At 45.3% G+C, this 23668-nt stretch overlaps 1 protein-coding gene across 10 annotated transcripts in view; it reads right to left on the bottom strand.

Moving 5' to 3' along the window:
* LOC146822959 (serpin B6-like) overlaps positions 1-23668 on the bottom strand; it is a 183451-nt gene that overhangs the window by 41826 nt on the left and 117957 nt on the right. For all 10 annotated transcript variants that reach the window (XM_085607121.1, XM_085607126.1, XM_085607127.1 and 7 more), the window contains one exon: positions 1316-1483. In XM_085607121.1, coding sequence (XP_085463247.1) covers positions 1316-1483 — 168 coding nt within the window. The remainder of the gene's footprint in view (positions 1-1315; positions 1484-23668) is intronic.

The raw sequence follows: 23668 nt of genomic DNA, 5'->3' as shown, positions 1-23668 counted from the left end.
ACATTAATTTGCTGTGGAAACTTGTATGGTTTCTTTTGATAACAGTCATGATAATGAGTTATCCACTGTGTGTGATTTGCTTTATGTCATATTTCTTTTCTCCTTGCAATTTATTACGGGGATGGTATAATACGAAGGAACATTTGACTATCTGAGAATCATCCCTTATCCATGTGCCACATAGATGTTACTCTAGATTGCAAGCTAACATTGATGTTCAGGATGGACTAGATCCTCTAGACAAAATCCTGTGGACTTCATTCAGTCTGTGTTCTACCTTATGAAAACTCCACCTTCATACATGTAGGTGGGTGATACAGAAAGGATCCACTTATGCACTAAAGTCCAAAGAAAGTTGGGAGTTGTTTCAAAGATCTTTAAGATAAGATCTACAGAGTTCATTAAGGTAAAAAACTGTGACCCGTGACAGGCAGCAGCCTAGGGTATTAGCAATTTGGGATAACATTTGTTCCAAGGAATTAATTTCACTACATATATGGCACAGAAAAAAGCATGCTCTATATAAGAGACCCCTGCAGATGTGAATGTGTTGCCTTCGTGTACTGCTGCTCCCGAGTGAGAAATCCAGGAAGCAAGTGGAAGCACATTAGGTCTAGACTACAGAACACTAAGAGCTCTTCAGAGAGCAGATGGGAGCACACACATTATTGCCTGCTTTCCATAACAAAGGCCACACATTCCCCTATCCTCCAGAAAGCTTGTACTTTGTGGTGCTATCCCCTGGTTCTAGTTTTAGACAGCTGACCACCCTGCTAAGCTCAGGCAGGTAAGTAGGGTGGAGTTTGGCACCCTTTCTGCCCAGCATGTTTTCTTGTAATGTTGACTCGATCTGTTAAATAGATTGCTCCATGGCTGGTATGCAGAGGTTGTTTTGGACAAGTGGGATAAATTGAACCCTGAAGAGCCAACTTCCTTAAACCATATAGTTAGTGTGCCAACAGGAGGACCACCCACCTGCAGAAATATGCTAATACAGTAACACTGTGTAACCGATGCAGTTTATTTTTCTCATGTAAACATGGTTTTACACTTTTCCATCTGGTTTGAACAAGGCACCTCAGTGCAGTAACTTCAAGGTCTTCTCATGCTTTAAATGGTGCATCCAGAACACTCGGTCACTGGTCAAATCTCCTCTTAATAAAGAAAGAAATGTTCCTTGGGAGCAAGAGCACTATTTTGAAAAGTGCAATTTCAGCTTATCAACTTGAAGGTATAATGGGGTGTAACAATTTGCCAAGTCAGATCCATGTTTCTAGTTCAGCCTATTCACTTTGTCACTACAGGAATTTCTTACCTTTTCCAAGCCAGTGGAACCGTCGTTGATGTCATCGGGAAGCATTACAATCATGCTCAGCTCTTTATCTTCATAGGGCAGCTCGATGATCCTAGTCTGTTGTTCTCCGACATAGGTCATAGGATATTTTCCCTTTCTAAACATCATTTGGACTGGCTTTGTTTCATTCTGGGGATAAAATAAAGAAAAAGACAAAATCGATACATTTGAAGCATGTAATTAATCATTATTATCTTTAAATGACAATTATAATTTTAGCATGTGGAAACTGCAGTGGAGAATACATTGGCTGTTTAATTCCATTTCTTTACCAGACAATCTGTCCATATTTTCTACCTCAGAGGTGGGTTCATGTCGTCTCTCTACATGTATTAGACAACTCTTGGGGCCTTGCTAGCATAGGCAAGCAACAGATATGTGCAGAGTGGGGGTGATGCCCAGGGTCAGATTGGGAAGACAATTAGGCCTGGACACTGAAAGAAAAAGTGGCCCACATATGTTTATAATGACCTTTCATGAAACGTTGCTTAGTATCGGGAGTAATTTTGGGAGAAATCTCTGGTAAATTAAGCGTTCTAAGCTCATGTAGTCGGTTGCATTGGCCAAGACTAGACACACTACTAAACATACAATGATTCCACTGCACCTCACCCACAGGTCTCCTCGCCTGATCTGCTGGCCTATACATTTCTCTACTTTGGGTGCCTGAATGTGTTAGTCACCTATTGGTCCCTTAGTCTGTGCTTCCCCCAAAGATCACTCGATATCCTGTATTATATCAGGCCATGAGTCAGAGAACCATCTGCATCCACTGTGTCTGGAGGCTTCTGTTCTACTTCAAGGAACCAGGGGTCTCCCTCTTTTGGTTGTCGCTCAGGAGCCTCTTTGCAAGTAATGTCCTTGAAGATTGCATACTACTTCGGACTTGATGTCTTTTGTTTTGTGGGAAGAGACTTGATCAGAATCTGGAAAAGCTGCAGGAATTCACTCAAATGCCTTTCATTCTCTCTATACCCCTTTCTTACTTGTGTGCACCACTTTCGTTCTCCATATCACTTTTTGCCCCTCTCCTGGTTCTTCCTTTTTCTCTCATACTCTACTTCTTTTACTCTCTTTGGTGTCTCTCATTTTACCTATGTGCTTCACTCAGTCTCTCACATTTCCCCTCTCCCTTTCTTTCTCTGTCTAAAAATCCCCCTCTCCCTCAAACTCCTGACTTGCCTGTGGGATGTTTTTTTTTAGTTATTTGTATATCTCGCAGGCCCTTATACCTCCTGTCATTTTGTATCTCTCCTTTAAGTTTTATTTCATTTCTCTGTATTGCAAAACTTTCCATTTTCTTCTGTCTTGCCCTCTCCTGTCAGGTTCTTCCACATTCCTCTGCCACGTGAATTTCATTGTACTATACTTACTGTTATATTCGAATGTGTCCCCTTTATTGCTTTGCTGCAGACAGTAACAGAAAGTCCTCGTGCCCTGGAGGCAGCGTTTAAACCAAAGAAGACTCCACAGGTATCATTTCCTTGATGGCCATTGATGAAGGAAATCCCACTGGTGGATTGTAGTCTACATTTAGCATTGCCTCCTGGAATGCCAGCAACTTCTAACATAAGCCCTAGTCTGAGGGAGAGAATTAGGATAGTGCATATGAGCAGTAACCATCCTTCCCTTTTCCTTGCAGACCAGGGAATGTTTGACTGTCTGGTCTGATTTCCTCTCCATCATTTTCTTCGCCATTTACTATTTTTGTAGTTTTATATAGTGCACTCTCTACCTAAAGGTATTGAAGTGCTTTACATATACACATTCCTTTTAGGTACTGGGTTAGTGATATGCCCAGAATCACAGAATGCTGAGCCGACACCAAGACTCAAACCTGATTCTCAAGTTCCATTACACCACATCCTCTATCACCACTTTCCTGCCTCCCTCTTCTCCACTTTCTCTCCATCTTTAACAATTTCTGCCCCTCTCTCTACTGCCTTCGATCACTTCTTTTCCATAATCTCTTCCCCCTCACTCCTTCCATCTCTCTGCACCTTTTCCACTCCTAGCCCCTCTCCTCAACCTTTGATTTCTTCCTTACTTGATTTCCTTTTCCCCTTCCCATAGTTTTGTCATTCTTCTCCACTCTGGTGTCTCACTTCTCCTTTTGTCTCTCTCCGCATTGCTCTCCTCGCTCAGTCCATTTTGTTACTGTCCTGCCATGTCTATTCTCCCTTCCCTTTGTCATTTTGGCCCCAAATGAACTTTTTTCACACATTGTTTTGTGTTGCCAAAAACCTCTCTCTTTTTGCTCATTTGGTCTGTTAGCATCATTTTTTTATTTTTGTTCATTGGTGAACCAGAGTCCTTCCCAGATGACAAGGCGGCAGAGGGCTGCTGCTGGAAACGAAAGTAGAACCTTTTAGATGGCTGTCACACTTAATCTTTCACCCAGCACAGCCCCCTTTCTTCCCACCCCAGGTAACATTAGAGCTGGCTGTGATGTTCTAAAAGAGCACAGCCACTCCCAATGGCCTCACTGTCACTCTGAGAGACTCGGGATGGGAGGGGACCTATCACATGCTGTGCCTGCTCAGTTTGGTACATTGTCCTACTGTACAAGATAATGAGCCAGCCATTCTCAGTTCTTCATTATAACGAGCTCCGATCTTCGCTCTAAGCCTAAGGCTACAGCAGCCTCTAAGGCTGAAAAAACGGCCACCATCTGTTTTTTTCCTCAGGCCCCTTGGGCAATGAATGCCCAATTGCCTGCCCTGCCAATCTGACGCTGGTGATGGCTGCGCGCCAATTTCTTTTTCTCCAAAAACTGTAATCTCATTTGTAAAGAGTTCTACAGAAATGTGATGCAATATAAACAGTGGACATTAACATAGAGGCCATTGCCAGAGGTGACGTCTTCTAAACAGAGACAAGTAATGTAATTACCCAAAAACAATAAATCTTTTGGACCCCTCTCAGACAGGATTCGCAGACAGAAAACAATACAGCATCACCAATTTGTACATGTTCACGCCCCAGACCGCTTCATTCCCAGTCTTGCAGCTTGAGCAAACCTAGATTGAAAGCCAGTGAAAGCATTTGGCAGCAAAGTGGCTAGGCGCTGTAAGAGCATCAGTGGAGTGTGGTTTATTGAGGAGACGTGGGGCACACCCATACCAACCTACTTGCACGGTGCCACTGTGTGACACACGATATCAGCTCCTATCACAGGTCTCCCAGTGAGGAGCGAATATCACACGGTGGCAGGGGAAATGAGCTGAAAACAACCATAAACAGTGGATTTGCAGCTCATTTTCCGAGGCTTTGAACTGCCGATGTCCATTTAGGGGTGTGAAAACACCCCAGCGCATCAGCACCAGCCTCAGCAAACTTTTGCGTTTTTAGGTCTCGGCTAGCGAAGGCTGCGCTTGCGCAGTCTCGCTCGCGAGATACATTGACTTGGAGAAGAGGGGCTTGAACCCGCCCCTCTTCTCCATTGGCTGGCCTCTCGAATGCTGGCCAGCCATTGGAGAAGAGGTCCGTCACTCCGAACATGCCCCGTCCTTTTCGGATTCGGGGGCGTGTTTTTTGCAACTTTTCTAATTATCTCCTCCAGCCAATGGCAAGAGGAGAGAACAGAAAAACACGCCCCCGAATCCGGAAACGCCGCTGCCTTTCTCCGAGGCATTTCTGCTTTGCCTCGGAGAAAGGCGGTGGTGTGCTCGTCCTCTCCCCCTGCAGACTCGAGTCCTAGGCGTGCTCTCTAGGAACGGACCACAAGTCCCGGATCACACACCCCACACGCACACAAGCTGCAACCCTCGTACAGATGAGGATGTTATATTTGCCTTAGCGCCGGTAATTAGGGCTACCCTTCGTCCTGACAGCTGGAATAATAGAAGCCGCCTCCAAAAGAGGGCAGATGAAGGAGGCCGTCTCTCAGGGCTGACTGGGGAGACATATTTTGATCTTCTGGTTTTGCTATCGTCTGGTCGCGAGGATCCATCCGTCCGGCGCCGTGCTGTGCTGGTGGCGGCGCTGCCGGGGCAGGCTCCAGTTCGACGAGCAGGGATCCACACCGTGCTTTGGACACCTTTCCCCCTTGTGCCTCCGGAGCTGGCATTTCCCCGGACTCGCAGTGATCCCGCCGGAGAAGGTGTTGGTTACAGACTCCCACGCTGGCTCCTGCGTGGTGTTTCCGGTTCAGGTAGTGCTCCAACTGTCTATGTTAAGCTTCGGGGCTTTACCACGGTCGACCGGACGTCTGTAGTCAAGATCGTTCTCAGAATTAAAGAGGCCCGGCCACAATTGCTTTAGAGGGGGAGCCCTGTGGCTATACCGCAAAGTCTGGTCGCCGTGTACTTTTAAGACCACTTATTGAAAGCGAACTTCATGCTCGGTTGATGTATCTTTTGAGGGCTGAATTTGGAGGGGGCGTGGCTTCCATGGGTGCAATGGCACCAGGGCCCACTGAGCCCTTATTTGATAATTCATACAGCAGCTAGAGGGGACATTTCTTTCCTGTCAATGGGGACCTGACACAGTGGTTACGCTACCGTGATTGTTGCTGCCCCCTCTCTCCCCCGGGGTGTTGTGCTTGCTGCTGCCCCATCAGTCCCCCGTGGTGCCTAGTATCCCAGGCCGTCCCGCGCGCCCTGGTCTGAGATCACCTCTCCGCTATGCCCTTTGGTAAACGCGTGCACAGACAGCGCGCTCGCCTGCAGATTACGGGGCTGAATACCCAGGCAGCTCTTCCACCAGCCTTTAAATTACACGTCTGCCGGGCAGCGCCGCGGCTCCAGACTGCTTCTGTGGGGGAGAGAGCGAGCTTGGAGAGGCGACTACCTTTGGCGCAGAGCTCCCCACACAGCAGCACCAATATCGGGGCTCGCCCCTCACAAACTGCGCCAAGCGTGCTGGTGGCGGTATCCTTCTCAAAGAAACTATGACGTGCTGATTAATAAGAGCCATTTAAATCTAAGAACAAGTTCTTGTGTTTTCTTTTCACTTAAGGCCAGCATGTCAGTAAAGACAGTTTTGAATAAAATCATGAATAGAATTCTACATATTTACATAATAAAACGTCGTTGTTGCATCCCTCAAGCGCAATCCGTGAAAGGCCGTAAATGTTCATTTTAAAGAGAAGACTTTTGGCTTTAAAGAGCGAGAAATCCGAGCTGTCAATCTTTCGGTGGTGCCTTGACAGCACGCGCTTGACAGGACTCCGGTGTACATGCCCCCCCCCCCCCCTTTAGTCCACACGCAGTGTCTGATAAACAAACCAAACAAAAAAAACATTATTTATATAAACAAGGCACTCCCTTTTTTATGGAAACCTATCTTAAGCTATATCTAATGTTAACTTGTTTTTCATATAGCGCTCCATACTGCTTTATTACCGTTTGAGCGCTGTAAATAATGGAGTGCTATTACCCAATGCATTTGTTCTCCCATTTACCAAACTAAGACGGATGGGTGGTCCTTGATGTGGCTGGAACTTGTGACCCAAAGAAACTCGTGTTTTAGCAGCAAATTTAACCCAGTGTGCCATCCACGTTATGTTGGCAGCGTGTCAGTTTCGAGCGAGTAAATCAATGTAGTTTTAAAAATAACTTACACCGATATCTTCTTTTCCAAGATTGCCCTTCAGTTTAATTGGAGTGCGGACATTTAAACTTTCAGAATCGTTGTCATTTATCAGGCTTGTATTTTCGATCCATATTGCTCTAAAACCTAAATCAATGGTATTCAAGAGCTCAGCTATCATACTGACGTATGCCATTCCAGCTCCTCTCTGCTGACAACATTTCCTTTACTTTTTATGATTTTCGTTTATGATACTTCAGTTTTTAGCGAAAATCCATTCGTAGGCCATTGCTCGACTTTTCTCCTCTCTTGCAAATGGATACCAGCTCTTGCAGGTCTGTACATTTTAGAATTTTTAGGTGTCCTTCTAAATTTGAACAATCCTCTCCACCTGGCTCGAAATGTGAAGCTTAAAGTGTCAGAAACACAAAGTATCCAAGGATCATGCCTGCTGCCTTAAACTGCTCCAGCGTGAATGTGCAAACTTACCTTGCACAAACACTGCACACGAAAACAAGCAAAAGTTATAATCCCACCGGAGCCAAGTTCAGCAGCGTGTGTGCTCCTCATCACGGGATCAGAACTCTGCAACATCTCACTAACTCACTTTCACTGTCTCTTTCACTACCTCTCTCTATCTCACTACATCACAACACCACTCTGCTTACATCTCACTATCTCACAACATCCCTCTCCCTCACTACATCACTGTTTCACTACCTCACTCTTTCTCACTACATAACTCTCTCTACCTCACTACTCCACTCTATCTCACTACCTCACTATCTCACAACCTCTCTCTCTCAAAACATCACTAACTCAGTCTCTAGCTCACAACTTCACTCTCTCACTCACTACCTCAACCTCTCTCTATCTCACTACCTCACTCTCACTCTCTCTTTCACTACCTCTCTCTCAATCTCACTACATCACAACATCACTCTATGCTTATATATCACCTCACAACATCCCTCTCCCTCACTACCTCACTCTTTCACTACCTCACTCTCTCACTACCTCACTCTCTATCTACCTCACTCTCTCTCACTACCTCACTCTCTTTTTCAATATCTCACTCTCTCTATCTCACTACCTCACTCTCTCTCTGCTAATGCAATAGGTATCACATATGCAAAAAAAAAAAGCTAATGCCAATAGAAATGACAATGCCATTTATTTAGGGATACAAAAATAATAAAAAAATAATGAACAATACCAATAGCTCTATCTATAATATTGCCGAGACCATTGCATTGTAAATGCTTGTTTTGGGAGGAGTGGGCTTCGGGGCGGGGTTCAAAAGTGCCCCGTAAGTACTTCTTGGCTTGAGGTCATGCCCCTTTCAAGGCCCCAGCCCCCTTCACACACAGTGAGATTGTACAACCAGTTGGCAGGTAGCACACCAGTGCTCATCACTGGCGGTCTACGGGGTACTATCGCACCAGTGTGAAAATGTCTGCCCAGCTGAAGGAAAACGCGAGATTGAGGATGAAAACTCTAGGTGCAGATGTATATTCTTAACGTTTCATGGACATTTTTTTGGACCACTGCCATACCTGCCACTCTAAAGAACAATCTCACAGTCTGGTGAAGGGGCGGGGCCTCGTGCCGAGAAGTACCTACAAGGAACTTTCTAACCTCACCCCACCCAAAAATACCCTCCTTCTCCAAAACAAAAATGTCATTTTTTTTAAAGTTTGCTGAGGCTGGTGTTGATGTCCTGGGTGTTTTCACACCCCTAATAGACGTCGGCAGTTCAAAGCCTAGGAAAACGAGCTGGAAATCAACTATTTACAGTGGTTTCCAGCTGTTTTCCCTGCCACGTGTCATATCGGCTCCTCACCGTGAGACCTGTGAAGGAAAACGATATCGTGTGTCACAAGGTGGCACCCTAGGAGTTGGCAGGTATGCACTGCACAGACACCCAGGAAAGACATTTGCGCTTCATTCAGGTTGTATTCACGATGAAGGTCACTGCCAGCAGTTCCAACAAGCTAATAAAGAACAGGGATCCTTAAAACAGCTGTGCACAGTGTCCGACTGCACAAGTTGATGGTTAACCAAAGGCCTTCGAGGGCCCAGTCAGGTGAGAAGCACTCCAGGTGACACACAACTGAAAACTGGATGTTGTTCTTGGAGGTACGATGTTCTGTTTTTTTCAAATTGCTAACTAGCAGAATGAGGACTTCACCGGAAATGATATCACATGATTGTTTTCACAGTAATGATGTAAATTATAAATCGACACTCAGGAAGGAGCCGTCCTAGCCAGACACATGATGCAGAGGGCAGTCACTGATAAAAATTGTTCTGGCTCACAGCAGTTTCAATAAGATTAGACAAAGCCGAAAGGTGTGGGGGTCCTTTTAATGGTTATTGCAAGCATGACACAAATATAGGAAAATCTGCCATTTGCTTAACGTGTCGGACATGTACGCAATTACAATTTTACATTCAAAAATAAACAATTTTAATAAAATGGTATGGGTGCTTCCTAGCAGGCCGGTGTGTTTAGAAAAAGGTACTGAGATTATTTTCAGTTTCAAAGCACATCACAGTGACACAATTAATGGCGCAAAGAAATGGCACGATTGGCTTAGATTTACTGTAACCTGAAGACATAGTTTAAACACAAAGACAAAAAAAATGCACTAAAATAATGCAAATGAAGGGAAACAAAGGTTCTACCAGACTGTGTGTGCAGGAGGCAAAGCCCTTTGAAATATAAGTGGGGCTGGGTACAGCTCCTCCCAGTCATCCTGCCAGAAAGTCCATCCTGTCATTTGTGTTAATTTCTGGAAGCAACACACAAAACCCCAACAGCGGAGCCATTTTATAGTCTTGTGACCCAGGACACTTGCAGAAGGCACAAATGGTTAGGACAAAAAACGCAAACTTTCTAAAAATGGAATTTTCAGAATTGGGGCTTAAAATCCGACAATATCACCAAAGAGGATTTTAAGTTACAATTAATTTGCGTGTAAAAGTATATTTCTACGTACTCCCAATCTAAAGTTATCAATTATTAAATGTAACAAGGTAACTCAGTGTTTTTCAATGGAAGAGATAGGCAGCGCATCAGTGAAAAAATTTTTAGGAGATTTTCCCTGCCAGGACATGTATAACTGAAGCACACAAATCGTACTTTTTAAATACAATGCACCATGCCCTATGTGTGATTAGAGTCTACCTAAGGTGTGATTATAAGTTGTAAAAAAGAAGGTTTAGGCCTGGCAAAAGGTTTATTTTGCTAGGTCGAAATACAAGTTTAAAACTATACTACAGGCTGCAGTGACAGGCCTGAGCCATGTTTTATAGGCTATTTTAGTGGGTGGCACAATGACTGTTGCGGGTCCACTAGCAGCATTTAACTTACCGGTCCTGGGTACATATAGTACCATTTACCAGGGACTTCCAAGTAAACTGAATGTGCCAATTAGGTCTACAATACGCATCTGACACCACCTCTATTCTATCTTTTCTTTTGGTTTCGGGGGAAAGAGAAAGGGTTTTTCCTTGCTTAACGGTTTGAGGCCCTCCACATTGGTAGGGTTCGAGTTATTACCGGTCCTGAATGCGGAGATAGACTAAATACTTAAACTAAGGTTCTAAGTTGCATGCTGTGCCCTGATAATGTTGGGCATTATATTTAAGCTGTCACATCTCAGAGCAGGAAGGGTACAAAGTACAGTGCTTTATGTTAATGTTTGCTAACTTTAGACTGGGTAAGATTTATATTCTGTCTTTAGATGACTTATTTTGGTGTAATATACCAGAATATACTTTTATGATACATGTAATGTCGCTTGACAAGGACCATGCTCAGATTTGCAGGTACTATAAATACTATACGGGTTCCGACGATGTCGATGGACCCCCTGAATGATTCTGTAACTACGAATTAGCCAGCTGTAAGTACTGTCCGACAGTCCTTAGACATTGTATTGTTCTGCTTATCAGTTTTCAATGTGAAAAAACTAAATTTAATAAATACAACTTTGGGAAAAAAAAATTAATAATCAAAATGACAAAAGTCAAATAAGGGGAAACAAGATATGCTTTTTAAGTTTTAAAGTGGGAGTAGAGCCAATAAGCGCAAAGTGTCAATGAGAATGTTTATGGTAGACCAGAACCTAGGTGCAAATTGAGGCTAGCCACGATTTAGGGCTGACGGATAAACCAACCAGGTTCATCTCAGTCAAAGATTTTACTGTGGGTCTTAGCCCTTTAACTCCCAATCCACCTTAACAGTACACTTTTAAAGCCATCCAGAAACTCATGGGAAGGTACTTAGAGAATCCCAGTGTGTCAGGCAGAGGTCTACAGCAGGTTCCAGTCTACATGCAGTTGCTACTCATCAGCGGGCAGTTGCAGAAAAGGCCTCTTATAGCTTGTTGCATCCCTGTAGCTTGAACAGGAGGTCAAAATTATGACCCTTGGAGTCCACTTCTTTGTCCCAAGTACAAGAGGAAGCATGTCCAGTTGTTCAGGGCTCCCCTCAGCTCAGCGAATAGGTCCATTCACCCTCTATTCCTCCTCCAGTCCAGAAGTATTGAGGTGGATGCCGCATTTATGTCTGACACTAGCTAGTGGGTGGAAATGACTCCAGGCATGCCCTAACCAATTGGGTAAAGTGTCCCCGGCCAAGCCTATCCACTTTGAGCAAGATAGCTGAAGCCTTGTTCCATACTAAACTTGTGCTCCAAGGGCTTGGGTTATGGGTGGAGAGTGTACTATGGAAATCCTGTGACCGCCCACATCTAACACTAAAATCCGGTTTAAGGCAGCCACCAAGTGCACAGCAAATCCAGACCGGAATCTGGCACCTGAAGTACCCTGCCTTTTTCATAATAGACAGTGGATACACAAGAATTGTCTTGGCATCCTGTTATCGGTCTTTTAAGTGTGCCACAAGTGTTCTATGTAAACCCAACAGACCTGTCAAGCAGGATTTGATACTCCTGCAGGATCTGAAACTGGAGTGTCATTAAAGATGCCTACAGCCCCCATTATCCATATTCTGGGAGGTTCAGAGAAGTCCTCTCTGTCCATTCAGGACAGCCTATTGTGTGAGCCTTGAAGGTAGTTCAGTCCTTTTGCACATGGAGGCATTTCATTCCTTTTGCACACCTACATAAACGCTAATAGCTGGCTGAGGGGAGTTGGAGAGCAAAGTAAATATTAGATGACAGGAACTTAAGGCAGGGAAGAGGTAACTTTCTAAAAGTTACTTTTTCATAGTAGTTATTGAAAGTCTGACTTCATCACTGAATTGGAATTTTAACAGCCATTAAAACAGTTTTCTAAATTATTGTTCTAGCTAGTCCCATTTCCAAGATACAGTATTATGATTTTAATACATACTCTGGTTTTCTTCATAGGACAGCTAAGTGTGCCGCAGTGAAAAATAGCTTGTGGATACTAGTCACTGTAGGAACATGTTTATATGAGTTTTCTACATGTCTTTCTTTTAAATACCATGTAGCATGCCGTGTAGGCTACTTGACCTTCATAGGAGTTGCTAATTAATATTTAAAAGGAAGATTTTGACCTCACAAAATGGTTTATTTGACAGGAGGACCTGCAGCTTTTACACAGTTACAATCAGGCTACAATTATAGGATGGAAGCCAGGTTTGCACTGCTACTGTAGTATATTGGCATAATAAGTGCTCCAGTCAACGAGTAGCATTAAAGTTCCAAGCCCTGTTTTTTTTTAAAAAACATATTCTAGTGACCTTCAGGAAAGTTTAATATCCCAATTGGGAGTATGTCAATTTGAGCATGTTAAAAAAGGCACACAAGCACTTCACTACTGGTTAACAGAGGTAAAGCGCACAGAGTTCTAAAGCCAGGAAAAAATATAGGGTTCCACCAAAAGGCAAAATAATCTGTGGTTACCCTGCACAAACAGTGGATTTACTACAACAAGGCAGAGATCAGGTGGGTACAAATAAGAATATGATTGTAAATGATGGCAAAGCAGTTAAGTAGAGCAGTAGTCCTGTGGAGCTTGTAATGGAGGGAGGCAGGTAGTAGGCTTCTAACATGCAAAGGGGCATGCATGCCTTCCAAATCCTTACATTTAGGACTGATCAGCTAGTAGAAAAGTCCACATTTCATCACACGAAAATTACAAAAGCATTAGAAGCAAATCTTAATTACGAAGAAGCAAATTCTAATTTTGAAATCCCCCTATGTCTTTTTACAACATAGAACGTAGTGTTTTAAAAGTTTGCTCCTTACCTCTGGAGTGCGAAGGCCCCGTCTAAGCCTAACATGTACCTGAAGAATTTGAGGGTGTCCTTCAAATTCTCACATATGTAACTGCTGAGGTGCATTCACTTTGAAAATTTCTTTCAAGTGAGTGTAGTGTTTCTGTGCATTTGTTAGCAAAGAGCAAGATATGAAGAAGCTCATAGGGCATCGTGGATGTTGAGTAAACCATGGAGATTATCGTAGATTCTTCGATCATATGTGTGTGGTTCCCTGAGATTAGGATGTAATCTATCCTCGTGTATGTCTTGTGAGGGTTGGAGTAGAAGGTGTAATCTCTTGCGGCTGGGTGCTGTAACCTCCATGCGTCTTTAAGATTGAATTTAGAGCATATGTTCTGTAGTGATGTGTGGGAGATGGTGGGGTATTTGCAAGAGGATTGCCTGTGTATTAGTGGGTCTAATGGGATGTTGAAGTCCCCAGCAACAACAGTGAGATCGTCTTGTGGGATTTTGTCTAGTGAGTCGGATACCTCTGCCCAGAAAGTGTGGTCATGTATGTTGGGACCGTATATGTTCGCTACATGCAGTCTTTCTCCCCCTCTGGAGAGGCTTGTTATAAGCAGTCTTCCCTCTTTGTCCTGTGTGTGTGAGTCTATTGTTAGTCTCAAACTCTTGGAGACTAGTGTCAGCACTCCCCTCTTCTTTTTGTCTGCGGGTGAGCTTTCTATCTGCGCTATCCATTTGGCTCGGATTCGTTTGGTGTCTTCCTCATCTAGTTTTGTCTCCTGTAGCAGGATTATGTCACTTTTGGACTTTGCTAGATAATCTATTATTTCCTTGCGTTTAATGGGGTGGTTTAGGCCCTTAACATTGAGTGATGTTATTTTAAGGTCTGTAGACAGTGTGAGATTATTGCTACCTGCCAATCCTGTACGCCCAACACTCAAGATTCCCCGGGGTTGCTCTTATCTCTGGCAAAGGTTCTTCCCTTCTACATTGTTCGAACTAGTCAATCGACATTTGAAAGGATATATAAAGTTTGGGAAAAGGAAAGAATGGAAAAGGAATAGAGTGAGTACCGGAGGTGTACTAACATTGCCCGCCCCCCCTCTGTAAGCCCCACCCCCCCCTCCCCTCCCCCCTTCTTCATTAGGATACGGAAGATGCGATGGCAGGATCGCCTTTCCACCTCCCGGAGCTTATTGTCTCATCGATTCCTGTTGCTATACTCCTTTTTGTTTGCGGACTACATTGTCCTTGGTGTTATCCAGGACTTCATCCAGAGGCTAGGATATATATTTTTTTCCGTCTACCAGTTTTCTGGTACCTTGTTCTTTTGTTCCCTCGACTCTTTACCTGAGGTCATGAGGTAGCAGTTGGCAGTTATTTGAGGTAGTTGACGTGAGGTAGCAGTTAGTGGTTATTTGAGGTAGTTGTGTTGCGCATATTCCTTGTTTCCTGGGATCTTTCCTTCTTTCCCCTTTTTTATTACTTTACCCAGTACCTCCTTCATTGTTGAGCTCTGGTGACGGGCCTCTTTTAGCAGTACCATGGAGCGCGGTGTCCATGGGTTGTGACAGTGGACCCTCTAGAGATCTGTGCAGTTCTCGGGGGTCTGAAGAAGTGGTTTTTTCCTTTGTCTATTATTTTGAATTTCGTGGGGGCCACAAACGAGAATTGTATGTTCATGTGTTTGAGTATCTGGCGCAGAGCGAGGAATCCTTTCCATGTGTCCACGGTGGGCTTCGAATAATCTTGAGTTAAAATAATTTTGTGGCCCTTCCAGTTGAGCTGGTGGTTCTTCCTAGCGTAGTTAAAGATCTCCTCCGCGTGTTGTGACCTCAAGGGTTTGCACATGATGGGTCTTGCATATTGGGAAGTCGGTATCTTGACAGCTGGCACTCTGAACGCCTTATCTAATTCAAATTGTCGGTTGAATTTTAGATTGGTGAGTTTTGGTATTAGGTCCTCCAGGAATGTGGAGCAGGATCCTGCTGCATCCTCTGCCCCTTCAGGGATCCCGAGTATTCGTATGTTACCCCTTCGGTTCTTATCTTACATCTCCGCTGCTTGCTTTTGTAGGGCGCTCGTGATTTCTGTTAGTGACTTTACTTCTTTTCTCACGCCTTGACCAACGTCCTCTGTGTCACTGATCCTCTGTTCTGCCGCTGTTAGCCTGATATTCACAGAGTTCAGATCTGCTCTAACCGCAGAAATCTCTAGTTGGATTGTTTCTGTGGTGAGCTTTGTTGATTTTGCAGAACATGCACCTCTGCTAGTTTCTTAAGAATTGTTTCAGGTGTACTATTTATGTCCGGTCTTTGTTTGATAGGCGAGTCAGATGTCAGAGGTTCTCCCTTGCTTTTCTTTTGCTGCTGGTGCAGCCTGCCCTCCCTGTCGGTCATATTCCTTGTTGTTTGGTGTCTGTGTTACTCCCTTTGCGTTGCTTTGGAGTCCCTGTCTCGTGTCTTGGTTCCTTTAGTTCCTTGGTTCTGGCCTTTCCCTTTCCAGTTCACTATCTTGTCCGTTCTAGGTCTTCTGTCCATGAGCGCCTTCTTTGGTCTTTCTGCCGTTTATCTTGCTCTGTCCCAAGTCTCCTTCTTCTGTACCAACATCTGGCGTTGTTCTAGTTATCCTGCCCTGTGTTGGTCCCACCGCTTCTGTATAGCCTGCTTTTGATCGGTGGTTTGCCTTTGTTAGTTTTTAGCTCTGGCGCTGTGACCCCCTTTTCCTGCGTATTTTTCTGCAGCTTCTGGGGGTGTTGGTTGTTGTCCTCAGGGCATTCGTGTTGAGGGTCGGGGTCGCGCTAGTTATGTCCCCTTCCTGCTGCGCATACAGGCATTTGCTAGATGTTTGTTTCGCTTGTGTTTACTTGTTGGTTGTCTTTCCTCCTCTTTACTACTTTCTTATTATCCTCACGTGTTGTGCTTTTAATTTTACTTTACTCCCACTTTTGCGCGGATTTATTCTTGCAAGCTATTATGGTTTTGTTAGCTCTGCCCCCAGCTCTGCCCTGTGCTTACGGTTCCTCTTTCGCTTTATTTATATTTGTTTGTGGCCATTACAGTCCGCTCTGTTGTCCTTGGATCTCGACTTATTCCCCGTTTACTCTCCGTGTTTGTGGTCAGTTCTGGCTTTCTCCTTTGTCTCCTACTTTCTTTTCTAGCGCTTTGTTTTAGTTTCGCTTTCTTTTCCTCTTGTAGTTTCACCCGCCGCCATTTTGTTTCTCCTTTCCCTCGCTTCACCGTTCACCCTTGTCTCCGCTCACCCCCTTCTCCTTGTTTCGGTGTACACAGGTTTGCCCTGCCACCTTGTCGGTTGGCAGTGTACGTCAGTGGAGGAGGGATAGGGACATTTGGTGCTCTTGTGGCCGGGGGGAGGGGGGTTCTCCCATCCGCCCCTCTCACGTTCTGTTTATATCCGGGCTTTTGCTAACCCCGCTCACCTCCGATTTTGTGGGCAGACTTTGTCTCTGTCCACTGGAGGTGCCGTCTTCTCCTGTGGCGTTCGGCCGGTCCCGCTCCTCGTTGTCGCGTTGAGTGCTTTGCTAGGATCAGTCTCCTTCGTTGCTTCCTATGGGTGCCATCTTGGTCCTCTCCGTCTACGCGAGGAGTTTCCGTATTAATTGCTATTCTGAGCCTTCCTGTCACTCCGCTTTAGTGTCAATCTTCGGCGTAGGTGTTCCGACGACCAGGGTGTATTTTTCCCCCTTGTGTGTCTCGCTATTACCGGAGTATTTTCGCTTCGCTAGCTCCGTTACGGCGGATCGGCATGATCAGGCAGCCATTAGCTCTGCCATCCAAGCCACACCCCCCAGTTGGTGCGATTTTTAAAGAAAATTTGTAGTTTGCAAAAATCAACACAGAAGAAATTTCACAGAAAAACAGTCAATGGTTTCCTATGGGAGAAAATTGAGTTAGTGGTAAGTACGGTTGGGAGTACTTTTCAGGGTCAGTGCTGGGCACCAAGATCCAGCACTGGGGTCTCTCCCAATAGCAGGTGAGTATTTCCGTTTTCGTTACTCGGTTGATTTTAGGTGAATATTTTAAAGTTTAGACACTCCACACTTAGAAGAAATTTCCAGAAGAAGCCAGTCAATGTTACCCTAGGGAAGAAAAGTGAGTTATCGGCTTTTGGGTAAGTACTCGACTGGCAGAGTTAAGGTCCTGGGCACAGACTCCGGGGTCTCCCAGGGTCAGGTAAGTACAGTTGTTACACCCTCAGCGGCACAGGGGCAGCCGTGTGCAGAGTGAGTTAGGCCCACTGTTATCATATGGTTAGGCAGGGGGGCCTTGGTTGGTGGTTGCTGACTAGCAGGCCACGCGGCTGTGGGAGTTGGGCTCCTGGTCACTTGCTCAGGGCAAATGGGGAAGTAGGTAGGAGTGCTTTTGAGCCTTCGGGCGCTCAATGGATTTCAATGGGAAAGCTCAAGGACGAACAAAAGCTGCTAGCTCGGAGACGAAGATTCTTCAGGTGTGCCTACCACTTCGAGAGGGGAGTTGGGTAGTTGGAGGATAGGTAGGTACCCAGGAGTCGGACACAGGGGGCCGCAGGGCGCCGGGTGCAGGGGTGCCTTTTGGTGTCGGGAAATCTTACCCTATGTTGATCGCGGTAGGGGTTCTGAGGCTGAGGGCGTCATCAGGAGCGTCGAGGTGGATCCTTGGGTGGCGGATTCGGGGTCACAGTCGCCGGGGGGGATGTCCTCGGGGTCTTTGTCCACTCCAGCACAGGCCAGGCTTGGCGGGTTCAGAGTGTGCAGGTTTCGCGGTTCCGGGCTGGTGCCAGGAGTTAGATACTTGCTTTGAGCAGAGCCACTGCTCGTGGGAGTCCCAGGTGCTCAGAGTCACAAGGTAGCCAGGTCCTCCGGGGTTTGTGAGATTGCTGTCCACAGGAGGTGCCGGGATTTAGCAGGAGCAGGTTCGAGGGTTGACAGGCCGGTAGGGCTGGGGCCAAAGCAGTTGGTGTCTTCCTTTTCTTAGCAGCTGCACGGCAGGTCTTCTTTCTTCTTGATCTTCTTTGCAGTTTTAGAATCTGGAATCTGAGGAAGGAAGGTCCAGGGTGCCCCAAAATACACATTTTAGGGGTGTTACAGGTAGGTAAAGGGCAGGGACCACTGGGTCCCTGTCCTGGGGTGGGTACACCCCCTATCCTGACACTCTCCTGTGGGAGGGGGGGGAATGGCCTAGTCCTGATTGGGTAGGGCTCCCCATCTTCAAGATGGCGAGGGCCCGGAGATGTGCTTCACCTCGCCTCCCCCACCTGAGGGGTGGGGTTGGCAGGGCTGGCACATCCCCTGTCCTTACTTGGATTTTCCGGCCAGTCTTTCCCCCCCAGAGTGGGGGTCAGAACCGGTGGGGGCCAGTTGCTGAGTACAGCAAGTGGCCTGTAGAAGCTCATAAAGGCGGTATGCCTTTGAAGCTTCCCCCTGCCCATCCTGGGGGAGGAGACCTAGCACCTCGCCCAGGATGTGCATTGGTGCAGGCCCAGGAGAGCGGGGGCTCTCCACCCAGGGGTCCAGCAACATGTCTGCTGCGTGGCAGCCTAGGCAGCCTCTCAGACAAGACGTGGATTGTAGGTTAGGCTTCAGGGGGCATCTCTAAGATGCCCTCTGTAGTGCATTGTACATTAAATCCCACACTGGCATCAGTGCGGGTTTAATGTGATGAGAAGTTTGATACCAAACTTCTCAGTCTTCAGTGTTGCCATCATGGTGCTGTGGAGTTCGTGTTTGACGAGCCCCCAGCACCATATACTCTTAAATGGCAGCACTGCACTTACAGTGCCCAGGAATGGACCTGGGTACTGTAGGGGCACAGGGCTCATGCCCCTGTGCCCACACCACTGGCATAGTGCACCCAGCTAAAGGGGTGGCTGATGTATGCCAGGGCAGTGTAGGTTGTGGGCATGGCACACAGGGATGTGTGCCATGTCTACTCTGTTTTGTCTTGTACCCAGACACTCAGCCTGCAAGGGCAGTGTGTTTGTGTTAGGGTACAGGGCCTCTGAGGGTGGCACAATAAGTGCTGCAGCCCTTAGAGGCCTTCCCTGGTCACAAGGCCCTGGGTACCTAGGGTACCATTTACCAGGGGCTGACATGTGACCAGGATTTGCCAATTAGGGTTTTAGGGAAGGAACATAGGCCCTGGGCACCTGATTGGCAGGAGTCCAGAGCACACTCAGTCAAGGTACATTCAGCAAAAAGTGGGGGTATACCATGCAAGAAAGATGGCACTTTCTCACAGATGGTGGTATGACAGACACCTGGGCAGGTAAGAGGGGTTTGACTGGGATGCATCTTGGCCCCCTTGCTGTTTACGCTCTATATTAACAAGCTAGGGGATTTTTTAATATCAAGCTGTAAAGACATTCCCAGGGCTGGTACCAAGAGGATCCCAGCACTCTTGTATGCAGATGACACAGTCCTACTTGCTAGAACCGCGGTGGACCTCCAACAACATTTAAATGGTTTTATAGCTTTTATGGATTCATTAGACCTGACCACAAACTTCACTAAATCACACTATGTCCATAGGCTCCCGAAAGGCTGCTAAGACTAAATTTTACTGCAAGGGGGCTGAGCTAACTAAAGTGCCTACGTTTCCCTATCTAGGGGTACTATTTGATGAACGAGGGTCCTGGTGTGCGCAAATAACGCATCAAAAGAACATTTTGGCCAGAGCGGCAGGGACCACTCTGAACTTCTCAAAAAGACTAGGGTCAAAACCTTTTCCTGCGCTGCTGAAGATCTACAAAGAAAAATGTATTCCCATTGCAACATATGGATGTGATGTTTGGGGTTACAAGGATGTAAGGAATATTCAGAGGGCTGAGAACAAATTAATGCATAAGCTCCTTGCAGTCCCGCCCGCTACCCCGACCTATATTTTACACGAAGAACTCGGATCTGATAGCGGTAGCTCCTCCGCTTCATTGGCTGAGAATCTGGGCCTGTCCCACCACTAACTTAAATCAACTTATAATTACTGAATGTACAGCACTGGAGGGGGCTCTACACATTCCCTGGCTAAAATATGTAATGGAACAGGCAAAATGGCTCGGCTGCCCCGACCTGTACCTGACCCCTAAGCTGTTGGGTAAAGTAGCTGCTAGAAACAAACAGCAGTTCTTGGACAAACGGCAGGGTCCAGGGAAGAGAATGAGCTAACAAAGCCCACAGTTAGAAGGTTTGTCACACTGACCTTGAGCCAACAGGTTCAACCGTATCTACCCTACGTTAGTAATGAGCACCATAGTTTTGTGCGGACTAGATTCCGTCTGCATTTGGTCCACTGGCTATTGGAGTTTCCCCAAGGATTTACGAAACCTGGCACTTTAAAACCCTTCCCATGTGACAACTTCTCAGAGCAAGATACCCTACATTTTTCTGTGACTATTATAACCCATTGCGCAGAAAGTGTATACTTCCGTTACTCAGAGATCGCCAATTTTCCCAAGTCAGGCCTGCACTATTTTACCTTCAAATGCTATCTTCTCCTTTGGTCTACTCTGGGGTTGCAAGTTTTTTAACAGGGGCTATTAGACACAGGAAAAAGCTGTCTCTCCTGTTTCGTGCTCAGTGTTTTCATTGTGTTAGCATGTGCACTTTATGTTATATAGCCCGCAGTATCTGGTTTTACCTTTAGCACTGTTGCACAATATATAATGTTCCTCCTGTAAGTGTAAAACTTGAACCCTAGCCGTTTTTATTGACGCAAAAAGCTGTTCATAGTTTATCTTTTTATGTGATTCTGGTTTTATAAATTGAATGTACCCTGACGAAATGTATTCTTTTTAAAATGTCTGTTTTTATGGATTTTAGTTGCTGAATAAAGTACCTTTTGACATGACAAAATTCAAGTGAATTTATTTCCAAGCAGTATTGCATACATATATATAGTCTGATATAAATGGAAACAATCTACATTTTAATTCAACACCGCAAAAATACACAATGTTAACAGGAAAATTGGACACAGAAGGAATATCAAATTGTATTCCTTTTATGCATCTGCATGTGAGAAAGTAAGGAGGTGTAAAAAGAGCCAACACATTATTGTGACTCCTGTTGCTTTTCAAGGCTGCAATTAAACAAAACGAAAAGAGGCACTGTCCTCAAATGTAGAACTTTTAATAGTCATACACAAAGATTTACAATGAGTTCCTCTATTAGGTTACCAATGTAAAAACTGTTTTGTCGGCCTGGAAAGAGCATATGGATTGGTGTATGTTTCGTGAAAAGGTGGTGTATGTGGCGAGAGGTAAGCCTGGGGCGTGGGTGAAACTCTGGGGCCCCTGGAACGCCTACCGCGGGGGTATTTGTGAGCCACCACTGCTACCGGCTGCCTCGCCTGCTCCGTCTCCCTAGACGGCCCCCCTCCCTCAGCCGCGGGCGCGCGGTCCCCCAGTCCCTGATCTATTCCCATTCCCCTCTCCGGAGTTCTGCTGCTGGTTTGGATCCCCCACTTATGGAGCACGTGCTGTTATTTTGGATCGCGGGTTGCCTTGCGGGTGTGGTTTTTTGGTGTTGTTTTGTTTCAAGAAAAGGGAACCGTACTGTGGGCTTGGAGCTGTGTGGCCTGCACCATTGATTACTCCTGTTTCACTGCTCTGCACTGCCTAGAGACTTTTACTGTATGTGTGCAATATGTTTTTGTCATTCTAGCGGCCGGCCGGATGGTTGTAGGCCCATACCTGTAACTTTTACGAACTGCAATAAACGGTTTCAAAAAAAACAAAAAAAAAAAACTGTTTTGTCTACCTATCAGTTCATCCTAAAATCAATGCACAACTTTAACACATAAACGTAGAACAGTTATTCCCTTCTTCCATCATGAAGGGAATTCGACCACTGAAATTGATTCTCCACACACATCTATAAGTTTTCCTCATATGTTCATCCATTTATAATTCCTCAACTTTATGCCAAACAATATCTAACTTTAGTCTAGAGCAATTGCATATATCAATCGCAATGACAAGGCATATTTGTAATAATTCTTCAGTAAGTTTGACAAAAAAAGGACCAGGTGCACCCACCACACATTTAATTAAAGGTGGCACGACGCGCACTGAATTTTAAAATGTGTCAGATTTTTTTAAGTTAGAAAAAACACACTGTGACATGGAGCACTGCAGCGTCAGAGCGATTTTTTGTTTTAAATAACTTTCAGGCATATTGGACAGTAGCTGCTGTACAACATGGCTAAAAGCTTAAAAAAGAAGAAATCGCTATGACGCAGCCAGCATGGACTGCGTCATAGCTCTTTTATTTTATTTTCTTTCAGCCATGTTGCACAGCAGCTGCTGCTGTGCAACACAACTGAAAATCATTGACAAAGCCAAAGATTTTGCTTAGTTGAGACCTCTTGGCTTTGGTTTAGAGAAAGTGACGAACTGCATAGGTCTGTTTTAGATTGTGTTGATTAACCTACTAACTCAGCTGATCGAAGATCTTATGTCGTGACTAACACCACATGTTTAATTTGCTTTTTAAGGAGTAAATACGCTTGTTAGGAATTTCATTTCAGTTACTGACTTGGGCGGTATTGTCAATTACTTTACCATCACTAGACTTGACAACCAATTTATTTGTCAAATTCAATGTCATAACAGAGACTGCACTGACTTTCACTAACTATCTTAGGTTGCCACATACTCAAGAGAACTGATATTGAGACTACTGCCAGGACTCCTTGAGGAGAGGGAGAGAGAGGGAGAGAGGGAAGAGCAGTGTTTCTTCAAGTCAACATTCCCTGGCTCCATCCACAGTCCCAAATCCATTTGGAGACGGAGAGGTACTGCAATGCCATTTGTACACATTATTTTATACTGTGAGGCCCCAGACAGTTTTTTGCTGTATTGCCTATGCTATGCTGCATTCACATTATGAGTAAGCCTTTTATTACATTCTGTAAGTGTTCTATGTTGTTGAATTTAGGCATAATCTTGCTTTGCACACAAGAATGTACAATAGAATTCAAATTCTCATGTTATTTTTGTCACCATACATCATGGACACCCTCTCGTGCTTTTCAAGGAAAAAGGCTACACATAGGACACCGTGCTTTATCTCAGCAGAGGGGGCATTCGCTCATTCCAGCAGGGCAGAACTGGGAATTTTAGATCAGCCTTGCTAAAAATTATAAATTTAGCCCCCATGTGCGTAGGTACTAATGTGCGCAGAACCATAGCAACTCTTTCAAGTTGCCACCGGGATCGCATAACGTGCACCAAAACTCTTGGAGGCCTCCAAGTATCAAAACCGACCTCCTGGGGCTCCAGCCTCCCAGGGGATTTCCCACTTGCCCGGATGGCCAATCCGGCCATGCACTCCAGAGAGGATAATCTCCCCCAAGGACAACTGGTCAACTTGGCCTTCACAAAACTTGGGGTCTGTTAATTGAGGGTGGCTTGCCCTTGGATGACATACACAAGTTCTGTACTCCACATCTCAAAATGGGAGATTATCTAGCTGCTAATGATTAGCAGCAGCAAGAAGAAAATATTCCAACTACTATCATGTTAGTTTTATTCAAAGTTCTTCAATAATGCAACTACCATTATAA

The sequence above is a fragment of the Triturus cristatus genome, chromosome 5_2 (assembly GCF_964204655.1).
Source record: "Triturus cristatus chromosome 5_2, aTriCri1.1, whole genome shotgun sequence".
Classification (NCBI taxonomy): Eukaryota; Metazoa; Chordata; class Amphibia; order Caudata; family Salamandridae; genus Triturus; species Triturus cristatus.
The sequence above is the reverse complement of the archived record's forward strand: the minus strand, read 5'-3'. Positions and strand labels throughout refer to the sequence as shown.